The 22,178-nt window shown below is 37.5% G+C and overlaps 1 protein-coding gene across 1 annotated transcript in view; it reads left to right on the plus strand.

The window, feature by feature from the left end:
- Positions 1-21,653, plus strand: part of sez6a (seizure related 6 homolog a) — a 41,984-nt gene extending 20,331 nt beyond the window's left edge. Inside the window, exons 2-18 of the mRNA XM_079861412.1 lie at positions 48-644; positions 2,368-2,495; positions 7,586-7,778; positions 10,382-10,567; positions 10,776-10,944; positions 11,629-11,795; positions 12,247-12,441; positions 13,317-13,455; positions 16,723-16,919; positions 17,176-17,370; positions 18,228-18,419; positions 18,576-18,770; positions 18,863-18,898; positions 19,176-19,284; positions 19,368-19,467; positions 21,168-21,185; positions 21,275-21,653. Coding sequence (XP_079717538.1) covers positions 48-644; positions 2,368-2,495; positions 7,586-7,778; positions 10,382-10,567; positions 10,776-10,944; positions 11,629-11,795; positions 12,247-12,441; positions 13,317-13,455; positions 16,723-16,919; positions 17,176-17,370; positions 18,228-18,419; positions 18,576-18,770; positions 18,863-18,898; positions 19,176-19,284; positions 19,368-19,467; positions 21,168-21,185; positions 21,275-21,319 — 2,861 coding nt within the window. The 3' untranslated portion in view covers positions 21,320-21,653. The remainder of the gene's footprint in view (positions 1-47; positions 645-2,367; positions 2,496-7,585; positions 7,779-10,381; positions 10,568-10,775; positions 10,945-11,628; positions 11,796-12,246; positions 12,442-13,316; positions 13,456-16,722; positions 16,920-17,175; positions 17,371-18,227; positions 18,420-18,575; positions 18,771-18,862; positions 18,899-19,175; positions 19,285-19,367; positions 19,468-21,167; positions 21,186-21,274) is intronic.
- The last annotated feature ends 525 nt before the right edge of the window (positions 21,654-22,178 follow it).

A 22,178-nucleotide genomic window follows, 5' to 3' on the forward strand; every position in this document is an offset into this window, starting at 1 on the left:
CTAGGTTGTCTAGTACTAATTTTCAATCTGTTTGGATTTTTTTGCAGAAGATGGAACCATACAAACTCAGAGAGGAGGAGAGTCAGAATCAGAGAAAGAGTTTGACCATTTCACCAGTAAACAGGAGCCACCAACTGACATCCAGCAGCTCACAACAGATGCAGTACCAATCCTCCCTAACCTAAGACTGCTTAAACTCCACTCAGCTCTGCTGACCAAGAGCTTCGAGGGAGATCAGCAGTTTTTTAAAGAGGCACCACACACGGTGCCAACCGTCTCTACCTCTACATCTAACACTGAACATTCACTTCTGGTGCCTCAGGAGGATTCAGCAATCTTCTCAGACCTTGCGACCACATTGACCATGACTGCGGCAACATCTGTGGAACAAAGAAGACCCAGCAAAAGCCGTAGTAGAGCATCAGAGAAGATAGCAGTCACCTCTCAACCTCTCACAAACCCCACCGTTCCAACCAGCACTCCCACAAGCATCAGTCAAATAACAACTCTCATCACAACAACAAGGAAAGCCTTTGACAAGGAAACTACTTTGCCACCACTGTCTCTGTCAACTGCACTTAAGAAAGAACCACAAAGGCCAGAAGAGAAAACCACATCAGGGTACTCCTCTGAGACATACTCAGGTACTTTTATGATGGATGTGGATGGATGGATAGATGGATGGATAGATGGATGCATATATATGGATGGATGGATGGATAGATGGATAGATAGATAGATAGATAGATAGATAGATAGATAGATAGATAGATAGATAGATAGATAGATAGATAGATAGATAGATAGATAGATAGACTGTAAAACCTGATGAGTTAGTTCAACTCAAACGTTTGAGGAAACCGATTTAATTTGCCTTAAATCATTTAAGTTTATTAACTCAAACAATTTAAGCATAAAAAAATATTTGATTTGTGTCCAAGTAACTCAATAACTTATTGTTAAGATAACTTGGGTAAATAAAGTTAATAGTACTAATTCCATTCAGTTAATATAACTTAAAGGTGCCGTAGAATGGATTATTTTATTATTTTATAATGTTTCCTGGGGTGCCCTTATAATGTTAGTATGTTTTTTAGATCAAAATTTGTTATAATTTAGAAATAAAAGGCATATTTCCTAGCCTAATTTCATCCATTGATTTGAACACTCTGTTTGAAGGGGCGTGTCTGCTGAGAGACTTCAGTGTTGTTGCCCACTGCTGTGATTGGCTGACATGCTTGCATATGAAATATCTGGCGTTACATGTAGAACTATCTGGAAAACTTTTACTATTACAGCTTTTATACGTTTTTACTATTACAGCTATCGGGATTAACGAATCATGAGAAGTTTTTTAAGTATTTAGATTTATTCCAGCATTGAGCAGATGACAGCCTGTTGATCGCGTGAATGAAGATCTTATCACTGCAACGCGATTTACTGATGCATAAACAGTGTTGAACGACTTTGAGAGAAAGATTATCTGTCGAACAATTACACATCAGAAATTCACATAACCCACTGGTTCTCCAGAGGCTCGGATGAAGGAACTAAAAAAATACTTTTGTGTTCATTTGTACATCCAAACACTGAGCAACTGCCATGCTTCGTTCGCTCGTTTGCAAGCCACGATGTCTCTCGAGGAAAAAACAATATCGCGCTGGATCTAGATAACACAGTGTAAATTATCGTTAATAAAATCCCTACTTACCGCTTGCGGGAATATAACGTTAGTTGAAATTGCCCCCTTCGTCTGTTTGAGACGCCGAGAGATGCCTGGCTGCTTGATATTGTTCCAGGTTAGAAAAACAGTCCGTGGTGAAATGGGTAGAGCAACTAACAACTTTGAATTAAACTGTAGCGGTATCCGATTATAGATAGATCTGCCATTTTCCCTATGATCCTCGCTTGTTTCTTCACCTGCAGAACTTCTAATGATTCGGCTGCGCAGTTCCGCCTGGCACTGAGCATGGGCTGGCATATGCAAATTTTTAGAGGCGTACATATTAATGATCCCAACTGTTGCGTCACAGTTGGTGTTATGTGGAGATTCGCCTGTTTTTCAGGGGTGTTTTTCATCTATAGATAGATAGATAGATAGATAGAGCGATATAGATCAATATATATATATATATATATATATATATATATATATTATATATATACATATAAACAGACAGATACTGTAGTCAGATAGATGTGCTTGACGTGTCTCTACTTTGAAGCAATGTATTGAACTCTATGACAATGCACAGGCGTCAGAGCTAATGAAGGATTAGTGCACGGCCAACCAAACATAAGACAGTTGTAAAAGGGGCGATTGTTTAAAATGATGCTCTTTCTCTCGCTCTGTCTTTCTTTTTCCAGCTCACTGCGACATGAACTTCACAGAAGCTGAGGGTTATATAGAGCTCCCTCTGGATGTCTCATTTGATTCCCACATGCACTGCACCTGTCTGGTTACTGTATATCTGGGTTATGGTGTTGAGATTCAGGTCAGTATCTTTTCATCCAAAGCTTTTATCATATGCAGATTAGGAGAAGCGTCTCACACATCTTTTTCTCTCAAGGGCAACAGAGTGTCATTTCCATCTGCTTTACACTTAACATTGAAATTTCATAAGTGTACACACAGAAATGAAAAAGTCCCAGCCTGTGTCTGAAGGCTCAGTATATGACAAGATATTTCTCATCTGTGCATTCTGCATATCTACGTGGTTATGAAATAAATGTTTGACTTCCTAAATTGCAAGGGTAGTTTGAGTGGCCTGACAACTGCAAACAGGGCACTGCAATAAAATAATGCATATTTATATGCAAATAAATTGCTATAGATAAGACAGACAGTGCTTGATTGTGTGCCAAAAATATAAATACAATAAAATTGAGAATAAAAAGAAAAGAAATAGCACAGTTAAATCGTTTAATAAAAGAAATAAAAATCAATGATATTTGTGACCTCTAAGTTGAGAGGTATAATTAAGACATTAAGTGTACTCGCGTTTAAATCGCAGGATGATATCCTTGTTAAACTTTTATCATGAACACCAGAAGAAAACTATGTGCTCTTCTAAATGGTTCTTGGAAGAAAGCACTTGTTAAAGAGGATTTAGAAAATTTCTTACTTCATTACTCAAGCCAAGAGAGAACAAACCGTTCATTTTGAGCAAATGAAGCACCATAGACACTGCGTTTCATGCAATCAGATGGAACTTATCATTCCTGTCAGCCTGCCAACTCGATACGGTTCGATCGACTGCACTGAGATTTCTCAGACCTCTAATTTTGGATTGATCAGAACAGAGAGAAGCGCATTTAAAACCTGATTGTGAGGAGACAGAACATCGCACGTAAAAGTTTTAGAGACACGCAGACAGATGCTGCCAACTCTCTCAGGCATTAATAAAGGCCCCTAGTCTGAAGTTGTGAAAGTTTCCGTATGGAGTTCCAGGAGGATAGTCATATTCGTATGTATCAGTGTGTTTGACTGCAGCGCAGCTGCTCGTATGAAACAATTTCCCTCTAAAAGGCCCTACAGTACAGCGGTTATGTTGGTTTTCTCTAAGGAACAAGAGGATCTGTTCTGTACTGAATCATACATGTGATGCTTACTTTTTTTACATTTTAGATGTGATGTTTCATCAGCTGATCGTCTGTTTGCTTTTTGATTTCCTGCAAAAAAACAAGTCTTCTTCTTCAAAAAAAAATTGCTCTTTCCTGACATTTTTCATTCTCAAGGTGGCCAATTTAAACCGATGGTTCTGAAATGTGCATGCTCTGAGGGGGATGCTAAAGGCACACTGGCCGCATGTTTGTTTGAATATTGATGTATTTCTCTGCAGATTCCGAGTTTGAGAAATATGCTTTGGATAGTGACTGTTTAGAGGTTAGAATGTCTATAACTGCAGGTGTTCTGATGCTGTAGTGTGATAGAAAGATGTTAACATGGATGGTATAGCCCATGGTTAAAGATCTGGACAGCTAACCAAAAGTCTGTGGGTTCCAACCCCAGAAGAGGGGAAATGCATTATACCCATATTTGTCTAAAACGAATGCAATTCCATTGACAAATGATGAAATTATTTCAGAAAGAAATGCATTTAAGTCTTTTTTGACAGACTGTTTGGATGTGGCATGATTTAATCTAACTGGACTTAGGGATAGTTCACCCAAAAATGAAAATTCTGTCATTACTCACCCTGACCCTTGACGCTTCAAAAAGTTCATAAAGAGATTGTAAAACCAATTCATATGAATTGAGCGGTTTAGTCCAAATTTTCTGAAGAGACTCGATCGCTTTATATGATTTAGATGAATTTAGGCTTTTATCTTTTATTCACATTTAAACATTGATCAGCGAACATAAATAGCTCAACCAAACCTGTTTGACACGCAAGAACAAACCTCAGTGGTTCTCGCAGAAGCTCAAACCTGCTGTGTAAAACACGAGAATGAATCTCATTGGTTCTGGCAGAAGCTCAAACGTGCTGCGTAACACACGAGAAGAACCTAATCGGTTCTCGCAGAAGCTCAAACGTGCTGCGTAACACAAGAATGAACCTCAATGGTTTTCACCCGTCAAGTGGGCATGCTTGAGCTTCGGTTTACCACAACTGATGTGTGAGTTGATGAATGTTTATATGCAAATAAAAGCCTAAATTCAATCTGTTCATCATATAAAGTTTATTTCTCTTCAGAAATTTTGGACTAAGCCACTCAATTCATATGGATTAGATTTACGATCTATTTATGAACTTTTTGAAGCATCAAAGTGGTAGTCAATGGAGGGACAGAAAGCGCTCAGATTTCATCAAAAAGATCTTTACTTGTGTTGTGAAGATGAATGAAAGTTTTTACATGTTTGGAACGACATGAGGGAGATTAATTAATGACAGAATTTTCATCTTTGGGTGAACTAACCCTTTAACCATATGCAACAATATACAAATAAATTAATTAAATGTTTTTTGTTTAATTTAGTAAAGTACTACTCACAAAATGCATGTGTATCATTAATCACAAGCTTCCATATGAGCAACCAGTGATTAACTGAGTGACTCTGATGAACAACATTAGTAGCAAGCCATTTATGTGTTTAATTTACTGGAAAAAAGCAGCATATTTGCGCTGTATTTGAGGTTGTGCAGCGTCTCTGAATAGTAGTGTAGAAAATCCTGTCAGTATCATATTGTCAGAGCAGGGTTTCTGAAATTGGAGTTTTAAGACCAATTCATACTGCGTCGACAGACGGCGACCAATGGCAACAATCACCAGATTACAGGTCGTTATTTTTAAGACATTGCACGACCCGACAAAACCGACAAAACTCGCCAATCGACGCCGACAAAACTCAATGAAACCCAATTGGCCTTTAGTTGAGCTGTAATTGGAGGTACCTTTTATTCACACTGCCGTCCCTCCAGGGTCCAGAGCTCTGTAGGCTAGACCCTCATTAACTTTCCACAAACTGTTCTGCTGGAGTCCACAAAGGATCCTGTGAAAGGCCACAAACCATTAAGATTCTCAACACCATTTTATTTTAATTGTGTGTTGACCATGACAGTGCTCATATTATTCCATGCGCACTGCCCTGATAACTCTATACCAGCTCAGGGGTCAGGAAGCCTCAACCGATCATCTGATGACACACTTTTAGACCCAGTTTATGGAAATTAAGGCCTTTGTACTTGTTCAGTTGGGTTTTGAGTTTAAGAAACTCAAATTATGGAAGAGCAAATTAGCTAATATTCACAGAAAGGAGTCACTTGAACCTGAGGAGAGTTTCGGGGTCTAGCCACCACATCTGAAATTAGTTTTTCAGTAATGGTCGCAGTTGGAGAGATTGCTGTCAGCTAATAATAATTTCACCTCCAAAAGGTGTCATAAAAGGTAGGGAGACATAAAGCAAGCATATCAGGGATGGTTATAGGCTACCTCTCGGTGTGCGAGACCGACACATCACAAAGGAAAGCTAAATGCAGAGGCTCTGGAAATCCAGAATGAACCTAAATTTATCATACATGTAATTTCAAATCTAAGCAAATTTGTTACAGCAGATTTATCAGCTCCTTCATTCACTGTCAGACGATCGTTTATGTGGCTTCATTTGTAGCCTAACTTACACAGAAGTGAAGGGGGTCTATGTAAACTTTTTTTTTTCTGAAGCTACCACAGAAGTGAATGATGGAATAAAGTTGTATGTCTCTTTAAATTTTTTTTTTATACTGTTTTGTGTATATCGTGCTGTGACAGTTTTCAACACAGTGGCAACCAGAACAGAATAACAGTTTGTCGTCAAAATTACCTGCAATTCGTCCCCATTGTGGTGAGAACCAATTTTCACCTTTAAAAAAAATGCCAGAACCGAATGAATTTCTTTCTTTCTACTAACCGTTCTCAAACGTGTATTCTTCCGGCAATGCGAAACTACTAGCATAAACCGCTCCTAGATGTACAGCACAAAACAAAGCGCGCGACCAGTTTGTTCTGATTCCAGAACGAATGACTCCTTTCTTTTTAGTGAATCAAAACGGCGCGCCAGTGTAGGCTACTCCATTACCGAACGAATTAATCTTTTATTTTTAGCCGATTCTTCTCAGTGAGTAAAAACCGTTCAGCATAACCAGTGTGGTCCGATTCCTGAATCATTTTTTAATTAATGAATAAAACATTTTTGTTTTAGTATTTTCATTTAATAGCCTACTTACAGGGATAGCTCACCCCAAAATTAAAAATCTGTCATCATTTACTCACCCTCAAGTTGTTCCAAACCTGTAAGAATGAATTTTTTTCTGCTGAACACAAAATAATATTTTGAAAAATGTCTGTAATCAAACAGTTAATGACAATGGGGCCCATTGACTTTCATAGTATTTTTGGAAGTCAATATGGAAGTCAATGGGGCCCATAAACTGTTTGGTTACCCATATTCTTCAAAATATCTTTTCTTTTGTGTTCAGAAGAAGAAAGAAATCCATACACGTTTGGAACAAATTGAGGGTGAGTAAATGATGATAGAATTGTCTTTCTGCGGAGTGAACCATCCCTTTAAAGGTAAGCCTGTGTGAAAAGTTATTGAAAATTCCTTTAATAACCTTTTCAAATAATTTATTTCTGTTTAGCCCATCTGTTCTGTTGATATTTAAAATGATGGCACCTTTTTCGAAACAAACTGCAGAGGGAAGTAAATGCATTTGTTTTCCCCCAGATAGCCTGTATTGGTCCAAATATATCTTCAATATTACTCATTAAGTGAATGTATGTCTGAAGAAAACTGTGTCACCTGTGTAGCTCCTGTGCTGCTCCCACAGCAGTTTGTAAAAACATATCAGTGTGTGTATCTGTATCAGTATCAGTAGCTCTGATACAACTGGACAGCTCAACACTTCACACCAGCACAGAGCTGCACACACCGCTGGTCAATATGCTTATCTCAGAGACACATGCAACGAAACCGATCAGAGGAACCTCCATTTCACAATTCTGGACCCACTGAAGTGCATCTAAACACACTATCAGTTGAGCTGATTCTAGAAAGTATCTTCACAGATGCAATCATGCAAGTCTGTAATATTCTGATCTGCAGGTGCTGAACGTGAGTTTGGATGATGGGATGGAGGCGGTTCTGGAGGATCTGGGTGGACCTGTGACCTCCATCCTGGCCAACAACTCAGTGTTATCCAGGGGTCTGGTGATACGGAGCTCCAGTAACCAGATCTCAGTCCGGTTCAGCAGTGAATGGCCCGCTCGGCCTGGCTTATTACTTCTGCGGTATAGAGGTACAGTCTCACTGTTGTGATACCCTCCTCATTTTTGTGCTAATAGTGTTAATAATTTGCCTTAATATTAAGAGATAAAATTAATTTGCAGTAGGTTTGTGTACAGACCAATAAACAAATATTAGTACTGATTGGTTTATATAATGTCATGGAAATAAGCCCCAGGAATAAAACACATCTCTAAGGCTGGAGTCCTTCAGGGGATTGATGCTGATGGTGGTACTCAGTGTAAACATGTTGAAGTGTGTGCGTGTGTGTGTGTGTGCGTTTGCGTGTGTGTGTGTGTGTGTGTGTGTGTGTGTGTGTGTGTGTGTGCGCGTGTGCGTGTGCATGGGCAAAGAAATGTCCTAATGCACACTAGACATTTATTTTCAGGCAGATGGATCATTCAGAGAGACAGTATTGTTATATGGGCAGAACTCGGAGACATCACTGTCAGCGAGACAGCTTTCATGGAAGCAGCCTGGCTAGAGATACTAGAAAAGACAGGTCTTATGTACTTTTTAACACTATGTAGCTAATAATAATCCTTGTGTCGTTGCTGAATAAAAGTATTAATTTATATAAAAAAAATATAATATAAAAATACTGACCTCATACTATATATAAACTATATCTAAGATCAAACCATTTTCAAAGTCATTTTGATGCCCAGAATATCCCAGCATCCTCTGGGTTTGGCAGGAACCACCGATGGAGTTGCTGGCCAAAAGCCTGTTGAGTATAAATGCATTTAAAAACGCACGTGAACTCCGCTCCTGCTGCTAAACCGAGATCAATAGCGTTTCTCCCAGAGAGAGATTAAATGAGAGAGAGCTATAATGCATCACTGTGCTCTATTGATATTTATGCGCTGGGGTTAAATGCTCTGTTCAAATGGTCAGGGGCTCAATAAAGGCAGAGAGATGCAGAGGCCATGAAGAGCACTGATGCACTCGCAAAAGCGGTTAAATTAATGGACCACTCAGCATATGATGACCTCCCCGTGATGTGATGATCTTTGGCCAGTATTTTACACAAAACATCTAGCAGAATGAAGCAATTAAGATGTGATTTTAGTAAACAGTTGCACCATTTCAGCATGCGGTATGTCAATGCAAAAATATATTAATCTTTCCAGCGTGCTTGCTGCTGTTGAAAGAGTGCTGGGATATTTAAATCAAGTCACTGTCCTTATTTTCACTGCAGACGTTGTGTTTCTATGCAAATAAGGCTCGTTTAAGATTAGTTATGTTCAGATATTATTATATGCTTGCACTAATTGATATTTGTTATTTTTAAGCTAATGTATAAGAAGAAAAAATATATATATTTTTTGTATATTATTTTATATTATATTTATTTGATCTTCAGACTCAATTTAAATTTATTTAAATCATAAGTACTCAATGTACTTATTTAAATCATGATCCATTATGTTTCTTTTTTTTTTTAGACTGACCTGAACGCTTTTGTTCTGCCATTTTAATTCCCTTTCCATTGTATGGAAACGTCTGTCAGTGGCTCTCTGTCCGTTGATAGACAGATTGGATTAGTGTTAGATAAAGCCCTGGCATCTGTTGGTCGTAACCCCTGAGCAACAAATCTGCCCTGCTGTGCTTGAACTGAGTCATTATTAATAATAACTAAACAACTGGGCATTATGGAACATTAATCGCCATGGAAACAGATTCAGCAGGGCCTGTTATTCACAGCTGGCGAGATCGGCTGGACATTAAATGTTGCTTCCGAACATTTAACCATGCAGCACCTGAACGGTTTAGTGGCAGAGGAAGGAAGTCTGGGTCAGATTTAAGCATACTTTCTGTTCGTTTGCTTAACTCTATGTTCCTGCTGCTCAATTACACTAGCAGAGCTTAGATCAAAGGTTCAATTCCCTGGAAGCACGCATAGTCATGAAATGTGTATCTTTAATGCACTGTATGTTGCTTCAGATAAAATTCCCATTAAATGTAAGTACACTCTAAAAAATGGTGGGTTGTTTTAACCCAATGTTAGGTCAGATATGGACAAAACCAAATGTTGGGTTAAAAAATTTAAACTAACAAAAATTTAACAAATGGTTGGGTTTGTCCATATTTGACCCAAAGTTGGGTTGAAACAACATGATGTCTTTACCGTCATCTTTGATCAATTTAATGTCCTTGCTGAATAAAACTATCAATTTCTAAAAGTATTACAATTACCGTATTACACACATAGTGATGATACAGTATGTGTATCTTAAATGCACAGTTAAAAATGCCATTAAATTTAATGTTTTCCATAAAATAAAATTGAAGTGATGATAAATTTGCCTCACGTGATGAACATACATTTTATTTTTCAGTGTATATATATATATATATATATATATATATATATGTATGTGTGTGTGTGTGTGTGTATGTATGTATGTATGTATGTATAGAGAGAATCATTATATATATAGAGAGAGAGAGAGAAAAAAGTTTAGATCTTTTCCAACTTAATTTGCTTTTTTTTGATGATATACTTTCTGTTTATTTAAAACATGATCTATTAAATTTTTTTTTTTTACTCTGAGCTGACACAGTCATCTGCCATGTATTTCTGCTTCACTCTCTCTCTCTCTCTCTCTTCAGCCTTTGCTCTGAGTTGTGCATCCCCGATGGCCCCTGATAATGGTGAAGTATCGGTCACTAGTATTCAGGTTGGGGGCGTGGCCTATTTCTCCTGTCTGAATGGCTATCAGCTCCAGGGCCCCGCCTCCCTCACGTGCCGAAATGCCACCACACCCTACTGGAGTGGCAGAGATCCCAGGTGTCAAGGTATTCGAGGAAACACTAACATTACTGCCTAAAATTTGCTCCACATAAAAAAATACGACTTGTGTTTTATTTCATTTAAATGCACCCATGTTATTCCAGTCTGCAGTCTGTTGTAAATCTGTGCCGTGCATAATGAAAATGAAGCGAACTGAATGCAGCAAATTCACAGCAATTTCTCTCTCTCTTTCTTTTCGTCTTTCATGCCTAGTTGCTTGTGGGGGGACGATGAGAAATGCCACTCAGGGTCGTATTGTCTCTCCGGGGTTTCCTGGAAACTACAGCAACAATCTGACGTGTCACTGGGTACTGGAGGCCCCTGAGGGCCATCGGATACACGTTCACTTTGAGAAAGTGGCACTGGCTGAGGACGATGACAGGCATGTGCTTTCTGTATTTTTACTTCAAATATTTTTACTAAATATTCCCCAAAATTTATTTTAAAGTAACATCCTTATTTAGACAAAACTCTTTAATTACAATTATTTTATTTTATTCAAAACATGTGAAACGTTTTATTTTAGTTGGCTGTTGCCAGTTTATATACTAGATTTATATACATTTCCATTCAAAAGGTTGGGGTTTGGTTGAAAGGAAATAATCTTTTTATTCAGCAAGGACGCATTAAATTGATCAAATGTGACAGTAAATACATTTACAAGATTTCTGTTTCAATTAAATGCAGTGCTTTTGAACTTTCTATTTAAGAATGTGAAAAAATGTGTCATGATTTCATTTTCCACAAGGATATTAAGCAGCACAACGGTTTTTAGCATTGATAATAATGATAAATGTTTCTTGAGAACCAAATCAGCATATACTGTATATATATATATATAAATGGGTATATGAGTATAAAAACGTTAAAAAATCTTTCCAACATCAAACTTTTGAACGGTAGTAAGTAAATATACAAAGCTTACAAGGGGAACATGTTCCAATATCATCAGGCCCATTCATCAAAGTTTCAAATGATCAATATGATATAATCCATTTTTTATAAAAAGAAATCTGTTCACACATTTACTCTTTAGTGATGCAGACTTCCTTTTGTTTGTTTTTAGGCTCCTCATAAAGGATGGGAGTAACATTGACTCTCTGCCCCTGTATGACTCGTATGCAGTGGAGTATCTGCCCATTGAGGGGGTCACCAGCACCGACAGGCATCTGTTTGTGGAATTCACCAGTGATGAGACGGGCACGTGCACTGGCACTGCCATCCGATATGAAGGTACAAGTATCTTCCTGTATTTCCTGGACATGAGCCGATCATGTATTCCAGTCATTTAACAAAAGAAGCTTGTTATCTTCTGAACCTGAACCTGAACAAACTTGTTATAGCAAAAGAAGAGAGGGCCAGATACAACAGATGTAACCTAGAAACAACAGGTTTCTGGGTATATTTATAGAGTTACATGTTAACCATCACCAAGGACTACGAACATCCCACTGAAATATCACTATAAATACTAGATTGCTAGGGAGTGAATGAACTGAATTATTTTTGACCTTGATTGCAATTTAAGTCACTTTGGATAAAAGCTCTACCAATTACATAAATGCATACATGTTTTACTGTCTATGAGATAAACAAAATGATGAACACTGTTGTATTGTTGCGTTAATTATATATAAAGAGACCGATACTGTATTAAAGTTTTATTTTTCTGCATGTTTTTCAGCGTTTGCTCAGGGCAGCTGTTACGAGCCGTTTGTGAAGTATGGGAATTTCTCCACGAGTGATCCTGCGTTTGGAGTTGGTTCTGTGGCGGAGTTCACCTGTGAGCCGGGTTACACGCTGGAGCAGGGCGCTGTTATTTTGGAATGTGTAAATTATGAAAATCCACAATGGAATGAGACGGAACCAGCATGCCGAGGTGATTTTATGTCTGTGATGACATGTCCGATTGAACAACAGTCTAATCTTTAGTTTAAAGTCCTAGTCAATAATCTTATGCCTTAAAACTCATCTTTGATCACCAAAATTACATATTTAAATGTTTTTTCCTTGAACAAAAAAAATCTTCATACTGTAAAATAGCTTGAATGTAACTCTACACCATATACATTTAGTATACGCGGTTCTATGTATATGCAAATTAGTCCCGCCTCCACTCACTCACACCAGCTCAGAGATCCACTTGTTGACATGATTGGTTACAAGGTAGTTTGTGACATCAGAAATATTCAGTACATACTCACTTGTTCCAAAACTTTACGACTTGCTTTCTTGAGAATGTCCCCGTTTTTTGGGGTTTTTTTGTCCTTATGATGAAAGTCAAAGGACTGAAATGTTGTTTGGATCTTCTTTTTTTTTGCGAAGAAGAAAGAAAGTCATACAGGTTTGAAAACATGTCAGAGGCAATGGATGCAGCGTCTGCATTAATGGTACATTTGTTCAAATAAATTATTTGTACGTTTCATTTACAAGTGCAACTTACAAGACTAAGTTGCATGTACAAAATCCATAGCATTGTACAAATATGATAGAATATATAATGGTTCCATTAACAAAAAAAACGAATCAATTATAAAACATAAAATAGCAAAAACACACCCAATGCACATTCTTTATTCATCATTTTGTAGATGTAGAGTTAAAAAATCTTGTTGAATTTTATGTAGAAAAGGTACATCGCCATTTTGCTCCAACCAAAGTGATTTTAACGCATCTGATGTCATTATTATGACTTCTTATTTTGCAAATACTAACTTCCCAGGAGGACTTCAATGCATCATTTGTGTTTTACAGCGGTGTGCAGTGGAGAAATAACAGATTCGGCAGGTGTGGTGCTTTCTCCCAACTGGCCTGAAGCGTACGACAAAGGTCAGGATTGTATCTGGGGTCTACATGTGGAAGAGGACAAGAGATTTATGCTGGATGTCCTGGTGTGAGTATCTGAACCTAGGGATGGATGGTTATGTTTTAGGACTGGCTTTGTGTGTGTGGCTTTTTTCCTCTAATGAGAATGCTTTCACTTCTCTATTAGCATTTGGTACTGTTCACCACCTTCCAATTACAGAGGAACAGTGTGTGTAATGACAGATGATTAATTGATTGAGCACAGACATGGAGGCCACCCACGGACTCATTAACACAGAGCACTAATGGGCCAGCAGCATACAGGTGCCAGGCTGAACACCTGGACAGGGATCAAACCTGCACATGCTACTACAAGACAGTGGAGCTCCTTCAATATCTCAGTGACTGATTATGGGATGTGCACTTTACATCTTTCAAAAGTAGCATAGACAACATCAAGGCAATCATTTTTAATAGAGCTTTAACAGAAAACCACAGATATTGGTGGGTTTTGGGAGTTTGGAGTTGTGTGGGTGGGTATTAGGATAGCATGGGTTGGTTTTTTGCAAAGTATAGGTAAGTTTGAAGTGATATTGTTGGGTTTTAGGATGGAATTGTTTGGGTTTTGGTGCGGTTTAGGGTTGTGTCGGTGAGTATTAGGATGGTATGGGTTAGTATTTTTAAGGTATAAGTAAGTTTGAAGTAATATGGTTGGGTTTTAGGCAGCTCTTGGTTGAGGTTTGTGGTTTATGAATTGGGGTAGTATGGATTATTTTTAGTGGTGTATAGGAAGGTTTGGAGGTATATGGGAAGGTTTTGTGGTGGAATGAAATGGTTTTGGGTGGTATAGAGTGCGTTAGTGCCTACCCCCTTTTTCATCTGCACTGGTTTTGGAAGTATTTTTTCATTCATTTTTCCCATAGGGATTTTTGTTAAAGAGTTATAAGCCATGAACCAAGACAATCAGCTACGAAGTTAATCACAACACTACGGACTTTGATTTGAAGCTTGAAAAAGTATTTGAAAATCGGACAAAAATACAAAGGTACAAGGCTGTGTATTTAATGCCTTTTTTTGAGGGAAAGAACTACAATGAAGCATTGCATACAGCATAATCAAATAAAAAACAATGGAGAAGCTAAATAATATAAAATTATTCATTTACAAATCTTGATTATGTTTATATATACAAACAATATATTGTAAGTTTATTGCAAAATATGCTTATATATATATATATAAAAGCATTTAAGTATTTTGAGCATAGAGAGATCGACTCTAATGGGAGTGGGTGGAGCTAACAAGATCTTTTGGCACTTGTTGCTTTTTTTCGACTGATTGGTGTAATTTTCTGTACAGCATCATAGGTAATGTAGTTTTTCACCAGGAATTCCACTGTTAAACACGATTATTTTACAAATAAGCTGAAATAATATGGGCAGACGGCTTCAGCTGAAGCAAATATCATCGATTAACAACCTCGTAGCTCGAAGTAGGTCTGTCTTTAAAGGGTTACTGTTCAAAATCAATTTCCCTATGGAGTTTTTACTTCTGAAACCCGACTAATCCACTCTATATAGGTTTGTAGTGAAATGAGTTGGTTTTGTGGAGTTATTGGTGGTTTTTGCGGTGGTACCATTGGGGTTTAGGGTTGGTATAATTGGTTTTTGGTGGTATAGGTAGATTTGGAGTGATATTGGTGGTTTTTTTATGAAGTTATTGGCGGTTTTTGAGATGGTACGAGTGGGTATTAGGGTGGTATGAATTGGTTTTTGGTGGTATAGGTAGATTTGGAGTGATATTGGTGGGTTTTGTGGAGTTATTGGTTGTTTTTGCGGTGGTACAATTGGGGATTAGGGTTGGTATAAATTGTTTTTTGGTGGTATAGGTATAGATTTAGAGTGATATTGGTGGGTTTTGTGGAGTTATTAGTGTTTTTTTTATGGTACGAGTGGGTATTCGGGTGGTATGAATTGGTTTTGGATGGTATAGGAAGGCTTAGAGTGATATAGGTAGGTTTTGTGGACTTATTTGTGGCAGTATAGGTAGGTTTGGGTTGGCATGGTTAGGTTTTAGGATGTATTGGTATAGAGGAAGTTTATCTGTGATTGGTGGGTTTGGCTTGATCTCAAGAGATTGCTTTGTCAGGATGACAAAAGAGGTTTTGGAGAGGCCCCTGATTTGGAAAGACTGTGGAATTTCAAAACCAACATACTAAATTTTATTTATAATATTAAGAAGAAGTAAAATTTACGAACTTTTCGATTGTTCTGACATTCTCCCCTTTGTACTTCCAAAGAGACCAATGGTCCACCAGTCATCAAGTGTTCCTGAGGCTGAGTGTGACACACTATCTCTGAACCCAGAGCCTCTGTGTCCCAACATGCGTCATTAGCTCAGCTTTACTGGTTTCTGCTCAACGGCATCTTCCAAACTTACTCTCTAAACACACACAGACCTGGGTGAATAGTCTTAACAATGAGCCTGTTTGTTGGAAGAAGGGGACAAAACATCTCAGTCCATCTAAGCTGATCATCAGGATGCGTATATCCTTCTTAATTTATAACTCTGCATTGTACCCCTGGTTTTTCTTGACAGGCTGTGAATATTAACACAGCTCATCTGTGACCTTCCCAAACAACAGAACCCGAAGGGCTGACAGCTGTGTGACGGCCCTGAGGGTTCTGCCTCTCTGCTTTCCAACATTACACGGAATAAATCTCATTTCTTTGCGAAATGTCACTTCCCCACTGAAGAGGTAAATGCAGCCTCCCGATAGATGGAGGAATCTAAACATTGGCCTTAATTGCCATTTAGCATGACAGAATGGAAAACATGATTGATTCTCAGCAAGGATACTGTTATGTAAAAATATGCCTAGGCTGTGTAATTTGTTTTTCCATTGCATTACTCATGTTAGTTCAGGAATGAAGATGAATTGCAGAATGACGTCAACAAACCATCTGGGGAAAAATGTGTCTGGTCAAGTGACAGCTTCTTATGTTAGGATGGCAGCATTCTTCTTAATTAAAGGGATAGTTCACCAAAAATGAATTTACTGTCCTTTTGCTTTAAACCTGTATGATTTTGTTTTGTGGAATACAAAATAAACAGCAATAGCATATTTAGCATTCACTTTAATCACTTTAAACAATCAGATGAAGTTTTGCAATTAGGTTATTTAACAGATGAAATGATATGATTTTATATTATATTATTTCTATAAAATAATATTAATAAATTATATGTTAATGTAAAATTATGGCGGGAGTTTGTCAAAACAATGAGCTACGAATTATCACAAACAGACCTGTGCTACATTAATGGTGTGCATTCATGTGTGTTGTTTTATTAGTCTTCATCTGGGGAAGAATGACCTGCTGACCTTTTATGATGGTGATGACCTCACAGCCAACATCTTGGGCCAGTACAGTGGTTTCCTCCCTCGATTCAGACTCTACACCTCTATGGCTGACGTGACCATCCAGTTTCAATCTGATCCAGCCTCCAATGTCTACGGATACAACAATGGCTTTGTAGTGCATTTCTTTGGTAAGTGTATATTAGTTGCACTTACAGTAATGCTAAATTAATATGTCTGTTCATCTAGTGCTTGTATTCTCCTAAATGAATCATGATTGGAAAGTGATGGTCCCCCAGTGCCAACCTGCTTGGCACTGGCAGTGGCCATTACTGGCAAGGACTGAGATGGGCAACTGTTTTCTCAGCAGTTTCATTAACATGTAAAACTTAATGGTAAAAATAGAAAAATCATGCCTCTTTTCTCCTTCTACTAACAAAATACTAGAAGTGCCACGTAACGACACATGCGCAGAGCTGCCAGAAATCCTTAATGGATGGAAGAGCACATCTCATCCTGACCTGACCCATGGAACCGTTATTACCTACCAGTGTTACCCAGGCTTCCGTCTGCAGGGCTCAGAGATCCTGATGTGCCAGTGGGATCTGACATGGAGTGGAGACGTTCCCCTCTGTGAAAAAAGTAAGAGCTAATGTCACACTTAAAGGTCACACCAGATCATTAGTGCTTAAGTCACTCAGGGAAAACTTAATTAACTTGGTGTTAATGACTGCTTAGGTTTAAAGCTAGGTCCGTTGCCACCTGCTGGTGAATTAAGGTTACTACATATAGTAGCTTTACAGTGAACACCCTATCAGTAGATGCAGTCAGTTTACTGGCAGGTACCAGTGTGGGTTTAGCAATGGTGATTTGTTGTTTGGAGAATATTTGATCATAATCAAATTTCCAAGTAGAAACAGTGAAAAACTGCAATAAGAGAAATTTATATTTTATTATATTTTAAATAATTCCCATTAAAACTAATGATGTGCATCACAGTAGAATGGGCCACAACATGTGCGCATATCCTTATTTAAAAAGGATTAATAAAAAAATATTATATAATTTTTAACCACTTAAAGAACTTGTGAGATATAATTTAAAATTATAATTTTATATTTATATATATATATGTGTGTGTGTGTGTGTGTGTATATATATATATATATATATATATATATATATATATATATAAATTACATAAAAGTCTTCCTTATATATATATATATATATAATGAAGACTTTTATATAATTTATATATATATATATGATTAATATTTATTTTTATTTATAATACATTATTATTATTCAATTTCATGCAATAAAAATGGTTTCGCACAAAACATTTCAGTTACAATATACTTCTCTTCTCTAACTAGTTTTCTTATTCGCTTATCTTCATAATTCTTTTTGTTTGTCTGTTTTGGGGAAATGTTCACACTTTTGTGTTGTGATTTTTCATTTTCTCCTATGTGTTTTTATTTGTGCTATTTGCCTAGTTATGTCATGTGAGGATCCGGGACTAGTGGACAACAGCCGCAGACTGGTGACCGGCTCTCGTTACGCTGTGGGCTCGTCTGTGGAGTACATCTGCAACAAAGGATACTCACTTTCTGGCCCTGGAGTGCTCACATGCTACAGCAGAGAAACCGCAGACCCAAAGTGGAGTGAAAAACTGCCTAAATGTGTCCGTAAGTATCGGTCAGCAGCATAACAAGAAATGCAACCTAAACTGATCTGTTCTGACTTCAGTTCTTACGCTCTACTGCCATCTAGTGGATTTCAGGATTACTGCGTTCCAGCATGTACAATGCATTCCAGCAGACTGATCTGTGTTTTTTCTTTAGCTGAGAGATATGAACCCTGCAGTAACCCCGGCGCTCCCTCCACGGCCATCCAGAGTTCAGAGAAAGCTTTCTTCCAGGCAGGAGAGACTCTGAGCTTCACCTGTCGTTCAGGTTATGTGCTTCAGGGTGAAGCCACTATCCACTGCGTCCCGGGACATCCCTCTCAGTGGAGCGGTGCGCCTCCTATGTGCAGAGGTAGGAACTGCACTCTTAATGTCCTCATCGTGACACACATCTTATATGACATTGCTTCAAGTGTCTCAGAAGCTGTTTCTGGTGTTTTTCAGATTCTTCGAGAAACATTGAGGAACACAGGCTGAAGGGTAATACTATTTTAGCATTATCAAAACACTTTACAAACACGGCTTAGATTAAGCAGGGATTAGGCTTTAGTTCAATTAGGCATTTAAGTAGCTTTTATGAATGTGCTTTAGAGAAAAAACATTACTGATGTACATCTTGAGACAAAACAATAGCACTGACAGGTTTTAAGATATATCAGTGCAAGTTGTTTTCAGCTAAAACATGACCCTTTAAGCCTTGTCTGTGAAACCGGGGGATTCTTATAAAAAAATGTTCTGTAATATGTCCACATTATAGCTGCCGATTCAGAGTTTGATGTGGAGGGGGTCAACATTGCCATCGCAGTTCTGATTCCTGTTGCAGTGGTGCTGATGCTCCTCTTGGTCTTTTTCCTCTGCATTTCAATGTAAGTCCCAAGGGCAGGGAAAATGACATGGTGCTTATTGTTTTGGGGTTTGTTTTTCCACTAATAAAGTTGTGTCTCTGCAGAGCTCAAAGCAAGACCATCCAGCTCCCTGGGCCGTCTTCTCCACCGTACGACAACATGACTGAAGAATCTGCGTTTGACAACCCCGTGTATGAGACGGGAGTAAGTATGGATGCCATGAACCTCAGAGACGTGGGATCTCACAACACCATCGTCCTGTCCTGATCAACCCTGCCATTCCATCATTCCACCTGTCATCTATTACTTTGACCTGATCCGCAGAACAAATAAAAGGGATCTGAACAGTTATATGGCTAAACAGCAAACAGAGACATATCATTTTATTTTAAAGGCCAGTATTTATAATGTAGCAGTATCAGTACCATGTAATGGCGCTACTTAAGAACTTAGGACCAGATACAGTATATCATAAAACTATCTTCATGATTTAATGAGCTTGTTGCATAAACAAAACGTTTCTTGGGGACTCTTAATACATTTTTATTTTTTATTAATAACATTTTAACATTTTCAAAGAAGTTCAAAAATGCTGCTGTATATTCATAACATGCACATGAAAGGGTAAGGGAAAGGGTAATGCAATTCAGTGGAGAAGGAAAGACTCCCTTCACAAACATGAACACATTCATTTTAGATGTAAAAAATCATTTAGGCTTGAAGCCATGGGTCATGGGTAGTTAAATCTCAGCAGATGGTGTGTGTGTGTGTGTGTGTGTGTGTGTGTGTGTGTGTGTGTGTGTGTGTGTGTGTGTGTGTGTGTGTGTGTGTGTGTGTTTACACTCTACATGTTCTCTAATTGGATGTTCTGATACTGGTTAATACCTCATATTAACCAAAAATGCATCTCCTAATCATACAGCATCCAGGATTATGTCACTGTTATCTTCTGAATGTGAAAAGTTCAGACCAAATTCCATTTGAATGATTGTGTAATTATTAATGTTTAGTTAAATTATATTACCTTTACTTGATTGGATTGTTTCATGACTCTCACAGGACTTATTTTTTATGTTAACGTCATTCATCATTTTTGTGTTTCATGTTTTCATGTTTCCTTTCTTTTGATTCAAATAAGGATACTAATGAAGCTCTTGAATTTGCTAAGTTGTGCATTATTGCATTATACATACATAAACATGTCTGAGTTCAAAAGTTTATGGTGTGTAACATTGTTTTAATAAATTATTTTCAGCAAGGATTCATTAAATTGATCAGGACATTTACGTAAAGTTTTCTGTTACAAATAAATGTTGTTTTTTCACTTTCTATTCATCAAAGAATCCTAAAAAAAAATGCATAAGGATTTCCAAAAAATATTAAACAGCACAATTGTTTTCAACATTGATAATAATACTGTTACATTGGAATTTTTATATAGTTAAAATGTAATAAAAATAATAGTAAAACATTCATAATAATAATAAATGTTTCTTGAGCAGCAAATCAGAATATTAGAATGATTTCTGAAGGATCGTGTGGCTGGAGTAATGATGCTGAAAATTCAGCTTTGCCATTACAGGAATAAATCATAAAAAAATATATTCAAACAGAAGAGTTTTTAAAATCATAAACAATATTTCACAATATGGATGTTTTTAATTCAAAAATATTAAAAAATTCTTACTGACCCTAAACTTTTGAATGGTAGTGTAATTAAAGATGTAAGCTATTCTATAGGATATATGACTTCCAAAGCTTTGTATTTTTTTATTGAAATGCATTTTATTTGTCTTAAATATAACTTGGATCACCAGTTGTATTTAAGGGGGCTCTGAATAAAGACAAAAAGACAAAGAGAAACCACTGTACTGTTCTGAAATCTTATTTGTTTATCTTTTCAGGATGCAAGGCAATACGAGGTGTGTATGTAAAATCCATCTGTCTTTTTTGGCATCTCTCCTCTTTTTCTGCTGGGCTCCTGTAAATGTACTTTTTTTCTCTCTCTAAGACTTCTGCCTGCACTATGGTGGACAATAGGGTGTTATTTCTGTAGCACATTAGAGCCTGAGGTTTGTGTTGTACTTTTTTATTTGTCCGGTAAAACATCCCAAGGCTCACAACTTGAGGTTGGACTATTTCAGAGTGCACCAAGAAGGTTCCTGGTTTCACATTGAGGAACAACAGAGATGGAAACTGTTTTCTCCCACATGCAGCAAACCTGTAAGACTGAGAGTGTGAAGGTGGGAGAGTGTCTGAGGGTCTTTGAGATCCAGTGGTGCTTCAGTTGCACTAGTGATGGTGATAAAGCCATTTCTCTATGTATAACACACTGTCTCTGCATGGGGGCTTATTTGCAGAACACTTTGTAAATAAACTGTCCAAAACTATAGTATGATGTTGTGTTTATTATGCATTGTGTGTAGCCGTGAAACTTTTATTTGACCAAGACAACAGTTATTTATTTAACAGCATATATATATGCTATATAAAATTATAGAATATATATTCTATTATAATATACTTTGAATATATATGGATATAAATATGAATATTAACTTAAATAAATATTTATAGGATATATCTAGTAACACATATATAACTATTAATGAATGAATTCACCGCCATTGTTCAGTGTTCACTGATGATTTTATACCTAGTCATAAAAAAAATTGTTTCATCTCTTCCGTTACGCGCATTGGTTCGTGTTACGCCGGCGACGAAACAGTCCAATCAGAGGCCAGAGAATTCCCTCACAATACAAAGAAGCTCGAACACGTAAACAAACCGGATAAAAGCATCTGCTTTCTAACCCTCACTGGTTGAGGTACTGAACAAGCTCCTCACACCAACACAAAAAAAGATATACTAGAGATTCCCACAATGATCCCATCGACGGAGAGGCTTTATAAACG

Source organism: Squalius cephalus (assembly GCF_949319135.1).
Source record: "Squalius cephalus genome assembly, chromosome: 24".
Lineage (NCBI taxonomy): Eukaryota > Metazoa > Chordata > Actinopteri > Cypriniformes > Leuciscidae > Squalius > Squalius cephalus.